The 18,023-nt window shown below is 43.1% G+C and overlaps 1 protein-coding gene across 6 annotated transcripts in view; it reads right to left on the bottom strand.

Annotated features, from left to right (window-relative positions):
• The window catches only part of ACSL4 (acyl-CoA synthetase long chain family member 4), a 50,481-nt gene that overhangs the window by 5,645 nt on the left and 26,813 nt on the right, over nt 1-18,023 (bottom strand). For all 6 annotated transcript variants that reach the window (XM_028714266.2, XM_028714268.2, XM_077922338.1 and 3 more), the window contains exons 4-15: nt 17,705-17,882; nt 17,100-17,209; nt 14,646-14,784; nt 12,150-12,300; nt 10,482-10,605; nt 7,389-7,460; nt 5,048-5,187; nt 4,268-4,440; nt 3,500-3,574; nt 2,714-2,905; nt 2,069-2,183; nt 835-992 (exon numbers count right to left, since the gene is read on the bottom strand). In XM_028714266.2, the coding sequence (XP_028570099.2) occupies nt 835-992; nt 2,069-2,183; nt 2,714-2,905; nt 3,500-3,574; nt 4,268-4,440; nt 5,048-5,187; nt 7,389-7,460; nt 10,482-10,605; nt 12,150-12,300; nt 14,646-14,784; nt 17,100-17,209; nt 17,705-17,882 (1,627 nt within the window). The remainder of the gene's footprint in view (nt 1-834; nt 993-2,068; nt 2,184-2,713; nt 2,906-3,499; nt 3,575-4,267; nt 4,441-5,047; nt 5,188-7,388; nt 7,461-10,481; nt 10,606-12,149; nt 12,301-14,645; nt 14,785-17,099; nt 17,210-17,704; nt 17,883-18,023) is intronic.

Raw genomic sequence — 18,023 nt, 5'->3', positions numbered from 1 at the left:
ACATTTTGAGAGAGAACCCAGGTCAGGGTCCATTTTTGCCTTTATTCCTAATGCTTTCGGGTTTTAATCAGATCCCATTTCCTAAAACTCTTAATTTGAATTCTCTCTGCAGTACAGTTCTTGCTATGCCCACAACACATTCAGCTATGCTGCAGTGCTCGAGTACTAGGCTTACACTGCTTGGCACAGTTCATAGCATTAAATACCACGCAGCAAGTTTCAAGTAAAAGGAAGCACAGCAATGTTGCAAGTAAGCTGTGTATTTAGCATGCATCCAGGAGCTGGAATCTTGGGAATGGGAAGGATGGCAGTCCTGGACAGCTGAATACAGAATTCCCATGGGCTATTTCGGTACAACTTCTTTTAAAATGAAAGGGAGGAGGAGAAAATTGGATCCCTAAAAGGCAGCATTTCAATCAGAGTCACACAATATCCCCCACTTTCTATGGCAAGTAACCAAAAAGTGTTTCTCCAGACCTTTTCTCACCTGCCACCCAAAGAAACAGAACCAGCATGGAAACAAGAGGAAAATGTCACTATGTTTGGGGAAAACAGGTTTCTAGGGGTGTATTTTAAAAATAAACCCAAAATGAAGGCATGGCTGACACCCCAAGCATGAGTGGGGTTAGGCAATAAGGCTATATATGGCCTGGGGTGAGAGGCAGTGGCATGGAAGAGTCTTGAGGGCCAGTTAGAAAGCTTGTGGGGCTCAATGTGGTGCTTGCGCCAAAGAGGGTCCTCCACTCCTGCTATAGTCTCATCATTTTGTTGGCAGGTCTGACTTTTGTATCATTACAACAGTATTCTGATACCCAGAAATAGCTGTTTGCTTACTTTTGTTAGCCATCTGCTTAATCTCTTTCAGGACTTCAGATTCCATTGTTGGATTGTTACAGATGTCCACCCAGCTGCCAGTTGCACCTTTCTGTTCAGCAAGAGCAGTTAATTTCTTCTGATTAGGAACCACAAAACTGATGACATAAGACTGGTCACTAGAAAAGAATGCAAGAGAAATTCATTCAGGACCCATAATCATACTTCTTTGCTTGCAAAAAATATATGCTTCTATGTGCTTTAGCTAGAAAAGTACTCCAATCCTTCAAATCTATAGTGTGGGTTGTATCCAAGGCTAGTCCTTCTCAGAGTAGACACACTGAAATTAATGGCAACAACTAAAAGGTTCATTAATTTCAATAGGTCAGCTCTAAGTAAAATTTAGTTGGATATAAACCACTGGAGACAACTCATTTATCACAACGTTTGATTAATAGTCTTGAAAAGAAACAAAGGAGCGCATGTATGATTCAACACAATTCCAACACAGAAGTGTTAGTAAGAACAGAAGAGAAGAAGAAGAGTTTGGATTTGATATCCCGCCTTTCACTCCCCTTCAGGAGTCTCAAAGCGGCTAACATTCTCCTTTCCCTTCCTCCCCCACAACAAACACTCTGTGAGGTGAGTGGGGCGGAGAGACTTGAAAGAAGTGTGACTGGCCCAAGGTCACCCAGCAGTTGCATGTGGAGGAGCAGAGACGCGAACCCGGTTCCCCAGATTACGAGACTACTGCTCTTAACCACTACACTACACTGGCTCTCAAAAAGGAAAAAAAAGGAAAATACATCCCCATGTTTTTCTACTACTTATAGGAAAAGTCTGTTGCTGTTAATTATCTCATTTCTATATAAAGACTAAAGATGAAGAAAAAGAGGGTTGCTTTTTACTTGTAAAATGCTGGAGACATTCAGGTGCTACCTATTTGGAATACAGCAATTCTTTCCAGAGCTATGAGAGAGTTAACAGCTGCTGTTTCTCTGTGCCAACTTAATGTACCTGTAACCTGAGCTAGGGAAAGGCATGTGTGTCAGCTCCAAACCTGTTGAAGCAGCCCTGTGTCTAATTTCCACTCCTGCAATTCTATAGTCATGCAAGAAAGCCTTTAGATAGTAAAGAACAAGGCTCGTTTTAATTAAATATGCTACTTTGCTTTTCAAAGTAATTTGGGTTTTTTAAAAGCCTCCCAGAGACCAGCAAATCAAATTTATGAGCACACAAATTCATACAAACCTACCTTTTGGCATAAGCACATATATTGTCAATAAGTGGACAGTTTTTCAGAGCTGCCTCAACTTTGCCCAGCGATACATATTCTCCTGCCTGCAACTTCACCAAATCTTTTTTGCGATCTGGGGAAATAATTGGGTGAAATGGTGCTTTAGAGAGAGCATGCAATTTGATCCTATACATCTTTACTCAGAACTATGTCCTACTGTATTTGTGAAGCAAACACCCAGATAAATATTTCCATTTACACCATGTGTTAGGAGAAAGCTCAATATACAATCAGATGTTTCATTTTGTTATTCAAAGTGACAAGGGATTTGCCTTTGCAACAGGGACTCTACTATGAGTTCGATGCCAAAGTAAAAAATGTATACATAAAATTTAAAGTCAAGATTAAAACAATTTCTGTTAAGATGTACGGCAAGACAGAATTTGGTTAGGGCTCTAATATAGCACACTCCTGTATAACAGGAAGACATAATACAATGGGTGACTGAAATCCAACCAAATCATATTCAGAGTAGATTCACTGAAATAAATGGAAGCTATTTAAGTCCACTGATTTCTACAGATCTTCTCCAGTATAACACACATTGGATATTAAATGTTTAAGTATCAAACTTCAGTCCAATCAGAGAAAAAGATAAGGCACCTATGATTTGCAGACAGCCATCAGGATGAAACTCTCCAATGTCTCCAGTGCAAAACCATTGTTGACCATTTTCATCAACAATGAAATCTTCTGCTGTTTTCTCTTCATTTTTGAAGTATCCCTTTGAGACATTAGGTCCACCAATTATAATCTCTCCCCTAGGGTTTGGTTGGTCTCTGTTCGTATAGCCTCCTGAAAAAGTAATATAAAATAATTAGCAAGAACAATTATAGTTCTTGCTTTCCTGCAATCAATGAGAAATAAAGCAAAGCAGCTATAAAGCAGGCTATAAAAATAAGCAGTAAAGCTATATAAAAATAAAATGCTGTACTGAAGAAGTGAACATCAATGATTAACTGTATCAAGATACCAAATTCACAGGGACAACAAAATGCCATCCTTTATTAGGAATGACCAATGCCTACAATGCTCTCCCCCCCCCCTTTTAATGCCAAGCCAATTGAGCCTGTTACATGACAGGCATGAAGATGACACCAACTCTGGCCTATGCATGGTTACTCAGAATTAAGGACCCCCCCCCCCAAAAAAAAAAAAATTATGGGGTTTATTTCCAGTAAGTGAGCATACAATTGCAGCTAACACAGCCATCTTGTACTAAGCAAGCCCTATTCAACTTAACTGGAATTATCTTCTGAACAAATATGCATAGGATTGGTCTGTAAGTTTGACTGGTAAGTTTTTCAGGGTTTATACGTGCATTATATTAGTAACTGAAAAATGGAAAGTGCTGCTGTAATTTGTACTGGACATGCAGTGCTCTCTTACCTTCTTGCCAGTCTCTCAGTTTAATCTCACAGCAGATTAGAGGAGCCCCTACTCTGCCAGTGCTGTAGTCAGAAACTAGAGGAAAATCAGAAAAGATTTAAGACAACAGCCAAAAGAGTTTTTCCATTTTAAAATTCTAGGTGCTTCCAGACTGTTGCTGTTTTGTGGATGATATTCAAGCAGAAACAGGCAAATTCAACTAATGCAATTAAAGTGGATTTGGTGGTCTTGTGCAACAAACCCACTTCCAAAATAAAACAAAACAAGACTTTTGTAGTAAAGAAAGCAATGGGAAAATGACTGAAAATCATCAGATAACAACTGCTTGATGCAACATTGTGTAACCTACCCATACATTTAAGATAACAAATCAGATGAATGCTCAACAAACAGATTCTTTGGAAGCATTGTATAGAGACTAGATAAAAAACAACCAGCGAAAAGTTAATTCAATCACCGTATTTTTCGCTCTATAAGATGAACCCGACCATAAGACACACCTAGTTTTTGGAGGAGGAAAACAAGGAAAAAAATATTCTGAATCCCAGAAGCCAGAACAGCAAGAGGGATCGCTGTACAGCAATCCCTCTTGCTGTTCTGGCTTCAGCGATAGCTGCGCAGCCTGCATTCCCTCCATAAGATGCACACACATTTCCCCTTACTTTTTAGGAGGGAAAAAGTGCATCTTATAGAGCAAAAAATACGGTATTTAGCAGAAACCCATACCGACCTCCTAGAAACAGAGATGATGTAACCCTAAATTGTTACCTTCAGTAATTGTCCCTGCTCCACAGGTTTCTGTTAACCCATATCCTTGGCCAACAGGACAGCAGAAACAAATGTTCATGAATCTTTGTGTTTGAGGTGAAAGGGGCGCTCCTCCTGAAAGCATCATGCGTACATTCCCTCCTAGGAGTGCTTTCACCTTGTTAAATAAGAGTCTTAAAGGAAAAGAAACAAGCATTAATAAACAAGTATGTGCAATTCCAAGATCTCCTTCCTGACAAACAATGTGATCTGGATTATGCCCTATTGTTACAGCAGTGGCTAGCCGTCCCATTTTTAAGAAACTAAATGGAGGCATATTTACATGACACCCAATAATAATGGCTGTGTTTCAAACCAGCTTTAGACTGTGCAGTTCAAATCCAAATGTGCACATTCTGACTGCAATGCATTCATCCAAACCCCACTGAAATGTCAGGAGAAAACTTTATGGTTTTAACTTCCACTCTATGCCCTTTGTTGAGTGCTAGCACTAAAAATGTTTCATCTGGTAGAAAGGTTAAAAAGGTTTCGCAACCTAGATGATATTGGAGTAGTAGCCTAAAGTGCAATAGATTAACCCCTACATAAGAATTATTCAGATACACTTGAGGATGTACAGCAGCAGGACCATATCTGGGGTGCTTCTTGCACTGGTTCTTTAGAATACAAAATTAGTAGAAATGCATTTACTCAATTGTTGCTCCCTATATAATTACTCGTAGCTATATAATTACTTGTAGCTTTAACATATTAACTGGCACATATATGAAATATACTTACAAATTACATAAAGGTGCATCATAACCCCTTTTTATTTGTTCCAATTTATAGTCATATCCTATCTTGAATAGTGTTTTCTGGATATAGTTCATCTCTTGAACTTTGCTCATGACGTTCTTATAAATTCGGTCCATGATTTCCTATAGAAATATTTTTTTATAAAGGTGAGTGTCGAGAAAAAATACCATTCCTGCTTATACTAGTACAGTCTGGCAATCTAAAAAGGCAACAGGAAACAGGAATCTCATTCATTTTAAACAGCTTAGTTTTTCCTTAGTTGTGCAATGCTTAGTGTACAGTCTAGTTAATCTATTTATGGTCAATGTTAGCCGGGAGCCATTCTGCGTAGGCACAAGCTGAAATGCACAATGGAAAAATTGAGCTTTCCTCCCTTTCCCTCTGAGCTATGCTATTTCAACAAGATTTTAGTATAGCACATTGGTTTCTAATGTTTAAGAAATAGTTACAACAGTGTCTAATTTGCATCACTATAGTATCTGAGGACAACCTTCAAGGTCTGCAGTTCTAACCACCCCATTCTTTTCTTTTTGTTAAAAAAACAACAACTCATAAAGGAGTTTTCCAATTGCCCCAGCACTGACTTTTATTTTCTGAGCATGCTACTTTATATGGGTCAGACTTATGGGACGCTCATGAAACTTAATGAAGTAAGTTCTTTTTCTGCAAGTTGGACTTTCTGCCATAGCTTGCACTAGGTCTTTCACAGTGCAGTCATGTACATATCTATTCAAAAGCAAATCCCAGTAAAATACAACGGCACCTACTCTTCGGAAAGTGGACATAGTTTTGCAGCCTCAATTGCTGGTTAAAATCACAATATTTTGTGGTGGCAGGGAATGAAGATAAGTTAGGTTGCCTATATTCAACAGCAAGTCAGCTATGTAAATTATTAGCTGCTAAGATATCTATAGTAATAGCATGGATTATTTGCACTCAATCATGCACTCAAATATCCCAGACTCAAGGACCAAATATAATTCTAAAATGTATAATATATATATTGGATTGCAATCCTATGTACACACTTATTGGGGAAGATATGTCACTGTACCTTTTAACTACTAAATTAAAATAAAAAGTTACCATACAGATTCACTCTACTTCTTAGTGTTGAGGCTGTTGGGAGTGAATGATATGGAAAATAAAAGGAGACTTCTGGTTTGGCTTGCCATGGTGGAGGCTGTTGATTACATCTCTGCCGTTTTGCGCAGGATATTTTGAGGATGAGGTGGAAGTAACCATCCTCCCAACCACCCCAGGGCCGGGGGGGGGGGCAGCTTCATCCGCAGATCGCCCAACACCTGCCCCCCAATCTGGTAGGAATGAGGGGGCGCTGGGTGGAAAACACTGTGTGTCTCTTTGGCAACTCTCCAAAGTTGCCACCATGAGCTAAGAAACTCCTGTTTTTTAAGATGATAATTCGGACTTAATTAACGAGCATGCTCTGAGTGAGGGGAGATAAACTACTCTGCCAACTGATTCAGCCACTGAGGAGCTAAATGATTCGAGTGGAAGAGAGATTATCTTTACTATGAAACTGGTATGTCGGAACGGAAAGTGGGGGGAGAGGGAGCCACCTTTGTTTCTTTTTGATATACTGCGTATTTGCTATTTTACTTGGCAAATCCCCCTGGAAAGTCTGAATATCGATTGATTATGTATGCAAGTGAGACTGGACTGTATTGTAATATTGATATAATTTTGAGCTAATTATTAACTGTGTGGAAAAGATTTACGAAGTTGCAATTAATTCTAATGGGGCTGTTAAGAGCGGAAGATGGGAATTGAGGCTTCTAGCCAAAATACAGGCTTATCTGTTCTGTTCTGGTATGAGACGAAACGGAAAGGTTTGACATATGCCTGTAACAATTGGCAGAAAGCCAGATTTGCTCCATTTTGGGATGTATTGTATTGGGTAACAACTGGCATGAAGAAGCGAAAGTGAAAAACATGGGAGAAAATAAACACCCACACAGAAACATACTGTTTTGATATAACTTGCTTGCTGGACGAACTCAGAGGCTGTGAAAATGAACGAAGGATTAACATCGGATTGATTTATGGGAACCACCTGGACTAATTAAGAAAGCAGCGCAAATGTGAGATGATGGCAATCCTCCGACCTCAGAGCATTGGAAGTCAAACAAAGATTTATGATTTGGCTTAATATTTGGACTGTTTGATTATTTTAAAATTCGGAATATCTTTAACGTGGCCTTTATTAGATTGTTAAATTGGAAAACTTAATAATTTTTTTTAAAAAAAATATATATGGAAAATAAAAGTATTTTACTAGCCACTTGTCCCAACCAATACTTACGGGCACAGCTGCCATCAATGTTGGTTTCAAAATAGAACAATCTCCTTTGCTTCCCTTTTTAATTTTACTTGACTGCAAGAAAAGAGTATGAGAATCTCAGTTAAAAGTACATTAATAGCCCTAAGTCTGCCACATTCAAAAAACAATTACTTTATTCCATTCAGTGAAAGAGAATGAACCTCAAAAACACAAGGAACCCCACTAACAATACACTTTTCGATCCTAAAAGAAATAGCAAAGTTGTATGTAGTTATCTGCAGGCCTTGATGCAACTAAGTAATGAGGCAAAATACTGGGGAGTGGTGCTCTTTGAAACCTAGCTTAAATCCATTTATTCACACAATAAGGGAGCTGCAAAACTTTTCTTGGCATCACAGATCTGTGCATGCTATTCAGTTAGTGAGCAAGATAAATATTACAGTGGTACCCCGCAAGACGAACGCCTCGCGAGACGAAAAACTCGCAAAACGAAAGGTTTTTTCGTTTTCGAGTTGCCTCGCAAGACGAATTTCCCTATGGGCTTGCTTCGCAAAACGAAGCTTGCCCCGGGGACAGCGGGTCTTCTCTTTTGAAGCAAGGGGCGGCGGGGAGATCGCTTCTCCCCACCGCCCCTTGCTTCAAAAGAGGTCCGGGGGCAGCGGGAAGCGCTTCCCGCTGCCCCCGGACCTCTTTTGAAGCAAGCGGCTGCGCTTCTCTACGCAGCCGCTTGCTTCAAAAGAGGTCCCGGACCCCTTTTGAAGCAAGCGGCTGCGGGGAGATCGCTTTTCTCCGCAGCCGCTTGCTTCAAAAGAGGTCCCGGACCCCTTTTGAAGCAAGCGGCTGCGGGGAGATCGCTTTTCTCCGCAGCCGCTTCTTTCAAAAGAGGTCCCGGACCCCTTTTGAAGCAAGCGGCTGCGGGGAGATCGCTTTTCTCCGCAGCCGCTTGCTTCAAAAGAGGTCCCGGACCCCTTTTGAAGCAAGCGGCTGCGGGGAGATCGCTTTTCTCCGCAGCCGCTTCCTTCAAAAGAGGTCCCGGACCCCTTTTGAAGCAAGCGGCTGCGGGGAGATCGCTTTTCTCCGCAGCCGCTTCTTTCAAAAGAGGTCCCGGACCCCTTTTGAAGCAAGCGGCTGCGGGGAGATCGCTTTTCTCCGCAGCCGCTTGCTTCAAAAGAGGTCCCGGACCCCTTTTGAAGCAAGCGGCTGCGGGGAGATCGCTTTTCTCCGCAGCCGCTTCCTTCAAAAGAGGTCCCGGACCCCTTTTGAAGCAAGCGGCTGCGGGGAGATCGCTTTTCTCCGCAGCCGCTTCTTTCAAAAGAGGTCCCGGACCCCTTTTGAAGCAAGCGGCTGCGGGGAGATCGCTTTTCTCCGCAGCCGCTTGCTTCAAAAGAGGTCCCGGACCCCTTTTGAAGCAAGCGGCTGCGGGGAGATCGCTTTTCTCCGCAGCCGCTTCCTTCAAAAGAGGTCCCGGACCCCTTTTGAAGCAAGCGGCTGCGGGGAGATCGCTTCTCTCCGCAGCCGCTTCTTTCAAAAGAGGTCCCGGACCCCTTTTGAAGCAAGCGGCTGCGGGGAGATCGCTTTTCTCCGCAGCCGCTTGCTTCAAAAGAGGTCCCGGGCCCCTTTTGAAGCAAGCGGCTGCGGGGAGATCGCTTTTCTCCGCAGCCGCTTCCTTCAAAAGAGGTCCCGGACCCCTTTTGAAGCAAGCGGCTGCGGGGAGATCGCTTTTCTCCGCAGCCGCTTCTTTCAAAAGAGGTCCCGGACCCCTTTTGAAGCAAGCGGCTGCGGGGAGATCGCTTTTCTCCGCAGCCGCTTGCTTCAAAAGAGGTCCCGGACCCCTTTTGAAGCAAGCGGCTGCGGGGAGATCGCTTTTCTCCGCAGCCGCTTCCTTCAAAAGAGGTCCCGGACCCCTTTTGAAGCAAGCGGCTGCGGGGAGATCGCTTCTCTCCGCAGCCGCTTGCTTCAAAAGAGGTCCAGGGAACACCTGCCCCAGCCGCCCCGCTTCGGAACGCTGCTCCGAAGCGGGGCTGTGGGGCGGGAACCTCTCCCCCCGCCGCCGGGCATCGGAACGATGCCCCGATGCCGGGCGGTGGGGCGGGAACCTCGCACCCTGCCGCCGGGCATCGGAACGAGGTCCTGGACCTCTTCTGAAGGCAGGCGGTGGCAAAAGTCTTTGCTCCCCCCGCCTGCCTTCCCGGGACAGCGGAGACTTCTCCGCTGCCCCGGGCGATCTTAAAATGCTGGCGGGCGGGAGCGAAGCGTTCGCTGCTGACCCCCAGCATTTTAAAATCTCCCCGGGGCAGCGGAGACTTCGCTCCCGCCCGCCAGCATTTTAAAATCGCCCCGGGACAGCAGGGGCTTTTAAAATGCTGGCGGTCGGCAGCAAAGACCTCCTGTCCCCGGAGCTTGCAGGGCGGGAGGTGGGAAGAAGGGCTTTTCTTCCCACCGCCAGCCTTCAGAACAGCCGTCTGAAGGCTGGCAGTGGGAAAAAAGCCCTTGTCCCCCCCCCCCCAGCCTTCAGAAGAGGTCGGGGGACAGACTGTCCCCGGACCTGGTCTGAAGGCGGTTTCCCTAGGAACGCATTAATTGATTTTCAATGCATTCCTATGGGAAACCGTGCATCGCAAGACGAAAAACTCGCAAGACGAAGAGAATTGCGGAACGAATTAATTTCGTCTTGCGAGGCACCACTGTATTTATTGCATGTTCAACATATTATAGTATGTCAGGGTAAGCAACTGATGGGCTTGCCTGCTCAAGACACTCTATTATATACACATATATGTGGGCAGGCTGTTAAGAGTGCTATGGATGGGTACAATTCTTTTTATTTAGTTGTAAAGCTGATCCTAAAGATGACTATGGGTGGTGAGGGGTGGATCATGCTGTTCAACTAGATTTTTCTAAAACCAGTTTCCCGAGCAAGGTTTCCTAAGTGCCTTTTTGGATGTTACACTTTCCTACACTAGCCACTACTGCACTTTGAACCTTTCAGTGTGGCGAGTCTAGGATTGCTAATCATCTCCATGCTATTCACAACTGTTGTGTTAATTCAACTGAATGTTAATACATTTCTTTCTTTCTGAACAACCAACAGGATAGGTCAATACATTTGCTTACCTGGTCTGATAGTGTGAGAGGAGAGGAATATCCAATCCTGCAGCCGTAAGTAATACAGGAAATTTCTGCTGTCAGTTCTAATACATGAGCCAGAGGCAAATAGCCAATGTATGTGTCCTTGGGTCTAAAGGAGAAAAATTATGTGATTCAGTATAGCATGCAGGTTATCTGAACTTAAAAAGAGCCCTGCTGGATCAGGTCAAAGGCCCATCCAGTCCAGGACTCTGTTCTCAAAGTAGCCAACCAAATATCCATGGGAAGCCTGCATACAGCACTTTAGTGCAGTAGCACTTCCTCCACCAGTGATTCCCAGCAATTCTTGTTCAGAGGCATACTGCCTCTGACAGTGGAGGTATAACATAGCCATTGTGGAGACTAACCTCCAATAGCTTTGCCCTCCATGAATTTGTCTAATCCTCTTTTTATAAAGCACAGAAAACAGTTTTTATTCTACATTCCTTTTTCATAATTGAGGGCTTCTTGGATCTATGTTCTCTAACATATAGCCAGGCAAATTAGATTACTTAACAGATGAAAGCTTTAAAAACATCTCACCAATGGAAAGAATTTTGAACCTACTATTCAACTTCCTGGACTTGTCAATTATTTTCAAGCAGAGTATTCTCTCCAGCTTGGAGACATCAGGTTAAAATAGGTTTCCACTGTTGTTTTATTATTGCCCTTCTTAAGGCTACCACAGGTTTCCATTTAAAGTCTGTTTCTATTCTCCCACTTCCTCACCAATAGTCTTCCAGGCAATAAAAAAAAATAAACCTTCCCTTTGGTGCATTCATGTCAGTTCCAAGATGTACCCAATTTCCAAAATACTGGTGAAGTATCAGCCACCAGCACTTAGGTTTCCTTTGTCTGGTCTTCTCCCCACATATCTAGCAGTTTGGTGGGGCCCCATATATGATGCCCAAAAAGTCTATTACAAAATCCTCAGACTAGTATTCAAACATTTCAGACCTCTGTTTTATAAAGGGTTTGTTTGTTTTCCACTCCTATGTCTCCCCCTTAACTTTAGCAATATCAGAGTTAAATACTCTATTACTACTGTTGCTGTAGTAAAGCCTTAGAATGATCCTGTCCAAGGTGTAAGGTTATAATCCAGTAAGAAGCAAGTAAATAGCCAAAGTATGAACCTAGGATCAATAAATAACATTTCCTAGGAAAAGCACATAGCTTTTATCTAGACAGACTAATTTATCTCTTCTTTTGAACACTGTTCTGTTTAACCCATTCTAGTCCTTGTCAGCTAAGTCTCATGCTAATGATTCAGCCAGAGTACATCTGCTGGGGGCAGGATGTAAAAACACATAGAGAAAGGAATGGAAAGTGATAGGAAGAGGGTTTAGAATGGGCCAACCTAATCCTTTCTACCCTCCCTCCTTGCTTGTCCATCAGTAGCTGCAGTTAACAGCAAGTGCCACCCACCCACATGAACTTTAATCATTGCTAAGTGACAGGTGAGAGGAAGCACCAAAAAGGCATTAATCGGCCCAATTCCTCTGGTTGCCATGCTGTTGACAGGTATGCTGCTGTGCCCTGATCCTCCATGGGGAGAAAGCAGGATTGCACCATAAATGATTACAGAAAGACAGTGTTGTCTTTAAAAATGGAGTTTGAGTTTTTGACATACATCTTTGAAAAACAGGAAATGCTTACCCCAACCCTGGTATCCGTTCACACTGTCCTGTCATTCCAGCTATCAAGTTTTTATGCATCATCATCACTCCTTTAGGTTTCCCAGTGGAGCCACTGGTGTACATTACTAAGGCCATATCTGTGGCAGTAGGTCGACTTGGAGAGATATTTACTAGAAAAAAGATCAGGGGCAACAAGCATTACAGATCAGTACATCACAGAAAATGAATTAAACTGTATTTTATATTTGATGCCAATCTTAGCTGAAAAACAAGGTATAAACAAAATTTATGAAGAAATTTGACTGTAAGTACTTTCTCTGTGTGGGAAACCAAAACTAGAATACTCTTATCTGCATTCCTATAAAAGGTCAAAAAGTCCCAGAAGTTTCTGTCTCTTAGCTTAGAACTAATTGGAAGGGCTTCTTTCTAGCAATGGAAATTTCCAAAGCAACTTTAATCTCACTGGGAAGAAAGTAGTGAAAGACTAAGATATGTGACACATCTACATGCCATTTTTATGTTGATGTTAAATCAAAAGTATCCCGCTTGGAGAAGGGCTCAAATAGTTCTCAGGAACGGGATCCATACCCTGCTGGTGTCGTTTTGATTATATCTATTCCTGCTGAACAGGATGCATGGTTCTGGCTATGGGTGAAAAATAGGCTTAATCTTTATTGACAAATTAGCTGGTTGACTGGGTGCTTTGTTTGCCCCTCTGCCAAGGCTTCAGGTGGACTTGAAAGAACTATCAACTTATGGCTGACATCTGGAAGGTTCAGCTGTTTTCCTGATGCTTTGCTCCAATGCAGGCACAGAGGAACAGGATAAAGCTCTCCCACTGAAGGTGACTGTTATGAGGCAAGTTTTAAAATGAATGCGAGTGGTGCTATGAACCTGGAATCCAGCAGTGACCAGCGCACCAGGTCAGAGGCTACAGTGTCACTAGCAAAGGAACCAGACCAGATTCCTGGCTTTGAGCCTGATGCTAGGACCACTTAATTTGAGGCTTGCAGGCAGGAGCCCATTGAACTAGCTCCTATAGCAGCAAGACTGAAATAAAACCAAATCCAGTATTCTTATAGGTGTATTTCCTGGGCCTGAGGGCCTATACGCTTCTCCCACTACCTCACCACTTTAGTGCCACAAGGACTACACAAAGTGATAAGCCATGAACTGCAGGAGATGTGTCTGTCTTCAGGCCAGAGAGTTAGTATTTTAAGAAAACTCTAGTCCTCAAGAAGGAAAGAACAGAGGTGGATTGGAGGCAAAGGCACAAGAGGTTTCAATTCACTTCCAACCCTTGTCAGAACAAATTGTTCACTAGTCTTCCTTGGTGCTGTGAGAACCAATCTTGCCTTGCCTTGTGGGCTCATATGTGGGACCAGAACAGGACAAGTATGGAATATACCCTGGGGTAATTATTCTGTCCACCTACCAAAGCTTTAGACGTAGGAACTGAGGGAGACAGCGACCAAGCAGAATTAAAATCCCTGCACAGGGAATTCAGTCCTGCTTTCTGCAGCTGATCCAGCCACATATCTGCCTGTCCTACATCCAACTTCACATATGACATCAATGTGGGAGAGGTGAGCATGGTTTTTGGAAAATTTGTCAGCCTGGTGGACCAAATGGGACCCCATCCCTGGAATATTGGATTATCAAAATTTTAATACTCTACTCACTGGAATGAGAATTGCCAATCTAGAGTGCCTGTGGAATGCCCCCTCTTTAGCAGTGCAACTGGTGGTGACATTGTTATTATTTCAGCAGCATGTAAGGACTTACTTGACACAGCATTTTAAGAATTTAATAGTTTGATCTTACCTGCTACTGTACTTTGATTATATCTGCTTCTATTTATTCAGATGCAGGGTTTTATAAGATTATTGTATGGCTTGTTTCTATTATGTACTGTACAGTATATATTGTACTTCACCTTCATATCTATAGAGATCAATGTTGGGGAACCAACTGCAAGCCCAAGGGCCAAATGTGGCCTTCTCTATCTGGCCCCTGGGACACTCTCCAGAACACACCCATCCCACAGGCCAAACCTTCCTTTACTCATTTATCCTGGGCTGAAATGTGTTACTGAACTGTGATAATGCCATTTGCCTGAAAGGAGGCTGAAGAGATGTGTGGTAGTTACAGAAATCTCATGGCTAGAATGTAAGATACTGTACAAGGGTAAGAGTCACACCATTGCTTTGCCCACTTTTGCAACTGGACCCACCACCACAGTTATGTGGCTCCCAAAAAAGTTGCCCATAAGGTAATGTGTCTCCTGGGCTGAAAAGAGTTTCCTATCCCAATATAGATGAAGGATGGGCTAGAAACATTTTAAATAAATACACATGTGCATACAATACTGAGGGAGAAGCTTATATTTTAAACAGCTTACAGTTTCATACTTCTTCCCTATGATTAACATATATTTACAACTTTGCTTACTATAGTGAAAGAAGTGTTTTATAACTTTAAGCAGCTGTGACAGCCTTTCACATGGTCCACTTACAGTTTTCTGATTTGGCTCCCAGTTCTTCTACTGCTTGCATGCTAAGGATCTCTAGTGTTTCAGGATAGTCTGACTTATTGATAGTCTTCTTGTCCACATAAATGATATGTCTGAGGCAGGGGATTTCTGACAAAACATTCTGATGAAGAAATATTTGAAGGTTGATTACACAGTGTACAGAAAAGGATCTTAACATATTGCCTGTTTATTTTGATACCTCTATCCTTATGATGGTTTGGGCTAGTATCAGTGCTTTAAAAATCTACTCCCCTTACCTGCACCCATTAAACATCCAGTCCAAATGGAAGCATATTTTTATATATTAGTTCATACTAGAACTATGAAAACCTTCAGATGAACATTGCACAAAAGGTAGAGAAGCTATCAATATTGTTTCCACTTTGGCTTTCCAGCTTTGTGCCCAAATCATGGTGGTCAATATACTACTTGTTTGTTTAGAATTTTCAAATAATTTCAATGAAGGGAATTTATTGAGAGTCCCACTGATTTATAAGCCAAGACAATACTTTGCATCCCCACTACAAAATACACATAGCCACAAGTTAGTCCACACGATCTCCAGAATTTCAGCCTAATGTTGAATTAGTTTTCCATGAAACTTAACAGCAACCCAACCCATATCGTTTGCAAGATTAATATTATTTATACCAAATAATAATAATAATAATAATAATAATAATAATAATAATAATAATAATTTTTATTTATATCCCGCCCTCCCCAGCCGAAGCCGGGCTCAGGGCGGCTAACAACAATAAAACAGTACAAAAGTACAGCATAAACAACACTCTAAAATTATTCATTATAAAATTAATTAATTCAAGCCACTGGCAACCATTGGGCCAGAGCTCCGCGAAGATTGCCGAGGGAGGGAGTCAGGCTGTTCCCTGGCCAAAGGCCTGGTGGAACAGCTCTGTCTTGCAGGCCCTGAGGAAAGATGTCAAGTCCTGCAGGGCCCTGGTCTCTTGTGACAGAGTGTTCCACCAGATCGGAGCCACAGCCGAAAAAGCCCTGGCTCTAGTTGAGGCCAGCCTAACTTCTCTGTGGCCTGGGACCTTCAAGATGTTTTTATTTGAAGACCGTAAGTTTCTCTGTGGGGCATACCAGGAGAGGTGGTCCCATAGGTACGAGGGTCCTAGGCCGTATAGGGCTTTAAAGGTTAAAACCAGGACCTTAAACCTGATCCTGTACTCCACCGGGAGCCAGTGCAGCTGGTATAGCACCGGGTGAATGTGATCTCGCAGCGAAGACCTCGTAAGGAGTCTCGCTGCAGCATTCTGCACCCGCTGGAGTTTCTGGGTCAGTCTCAAGGGCAGCCCCACGTAGAGCGAGTGGAAAAATACCGTCTTTGTTATAGCTGCAATCTGTGCCTCCATGGAAAGGGAGGTGTCGAAGATTACACCCAAACTCTTAATGGACGGTGCTGGCACTAATTGCGCCCCTGCAAGAGATGGGAGTTGCCCCCCCAATCCCATATCGCCCCGTCCCAGCCACAGAACCTCTGTCTTCGAAGGATTTAGCTTCAACCGGCTCCCACGTAACCATCCAGCCACAGCTTCCAAACATCTGGTCAGTGTGTCTGGGGCCGAGTCAGGATGGCCATCCATCAACAGATAGAGTTGGGTGTCATCAGCATACTGATGGCAACCCAGCCCAAAACTCCGAAAAAGCTGGGCGAGGGGGCGCATAAAGATGTTGAAAAGCATCGGGGAGAGTATCGCACCTTGAGGTACTCCACACACCAAGGAGTGGCGCGATGACAATTCCCCCCCAAGCGCCACCCTCTGTCCCCGACCAGAGAGAAACGAGCGCAGCCATTGAAGGACTGTGCCCTGGATCCCCACGTCGGCAAGGCGGTGGTCCAGAAGTTCATGATCAACCATGTCGAAAGCTGCTGACAGATCTAGAAGAATCAGCAGCCCCGACCCGCCTCGATCCAGCTGTCTACGAAGATCATCTGTTAGGGCAACCAGAGCCGTCTCGGTCCCATGACCAGCGCGGAAGCCGGACTGGAATGGATCCAGAGCCGATGTTTCATCCAGAAACCCACCAAGCTGTTCAGCAACCGCTCTCTCAATCACCTTACCCAGGAATGGAAGATTCGAAACCGGGCGGTAATTGGATAGATCTAAAGGATCTAATGATGTTTTCTTTAAGAGCTGGCGCACCACTGCCTCCTTCAGTTCCCCTGGGAATGTCCCCGTGCCAAGGGACAAATTGATGATATCCCCCAGGAGGGCCCACACCTTGTCTGGACACGCTCTAATCAGCCAAGACGGGCACGGGTCAAGAGGACAGGTGGTGGGCTTTCCAGTTCGGAGGAGTCTGTCCACATCGGCTGGGGATATCCGGTCGAAGTGGTCCAATACTGGACCCGAGGACAGTCGAGGGAGATATCTCATCAAGATATCAAGATATCTCATCAAGACTTACCTTGAGTTTGCCTTCTAAAAGGTCTGTGCTAGTGATTAGATAAGATGCTCCAGATTCGTTCAGTCCATAGGTTACTGCATCTTCTCCAAGGGTCGCATATAAAGTAACAACTGTTTAACAGAAAGGGGGAGATTGCTTTAAAAAAAAAAAAAGCTAAAACCAAATCTGTATTTCCTTAGCCATCATCAATTATTTTGCATTGAGGAATGAGTAAAAGCATTCTGGTTTTTCATGTTCATTTTATGTTTCACATCTACTGCAAAAAAAACCCACCACTATCCCAAAGTAGAATAAACCTGACATACCAATGCAAAATTCTGAAGTTTGTAAGAAAAATACAGTGACTATTCATGCAAATCAAGAGACTTCCAAATGATGACTGTGCTTACCCTTGTGTACATTTGAGTTTTACACAGAAACATCATGGACAGTAAACTCTGGCATTGTATTTTAAAGTTACATACCTGTTTTGATAACTAGGAGATAACATTGCAGTGAGGGGGGAAATATAGGACCAGGAAAGGAGGGAACAAGGAGCCTGGGGATCAGAGTCCTATTTTTCCACAAACTTGCTCATATATGCCAGATAACGCATCAATACTCACGAGGAAAGCTGTATCGGAAACAGGTTTGTGCTGCAATCATCCATTCAGTTCGGGTTTCACAGAAAATAGCAACTGTGCTCTTTGGTTTTAGCCCAAGTGAAACTAATCCTCTCCCAAAGTTGTTCAGTTTCTGGTTAGTTTCCTCATAGTTCAGCCACCTATAGTTTCCTAAGATCAGCTGGTTAAAGAGTAAAACACTTGTTTAATATACAAGAACTTTGGTTAGTAGGCTCCTAAATAAATAAGTAAAATATACTGTTGAATGACTTGATCAATATAACACGAGACAGTATTTGCTAGAACAAGAATGCCTAAAAAC

This window comes from Podarcis muralis, chromosome Z (assembly GCF_964188315.1).
Source record: "Podarcis muralis chromosome Z, rPodMur119.hap1.1, whole genome shotgun sequence".
Classification (NCBI taxonomy): domain Eukaryota; kingdom Metazoa; phylum Chordata; class Lepidosauria; order Squamata; family Lacertidae; genus Podarcis; species Podarcis muralis.
This window is presented reverse-complemented; position numbering and strand designations above follow the sequence as displayed.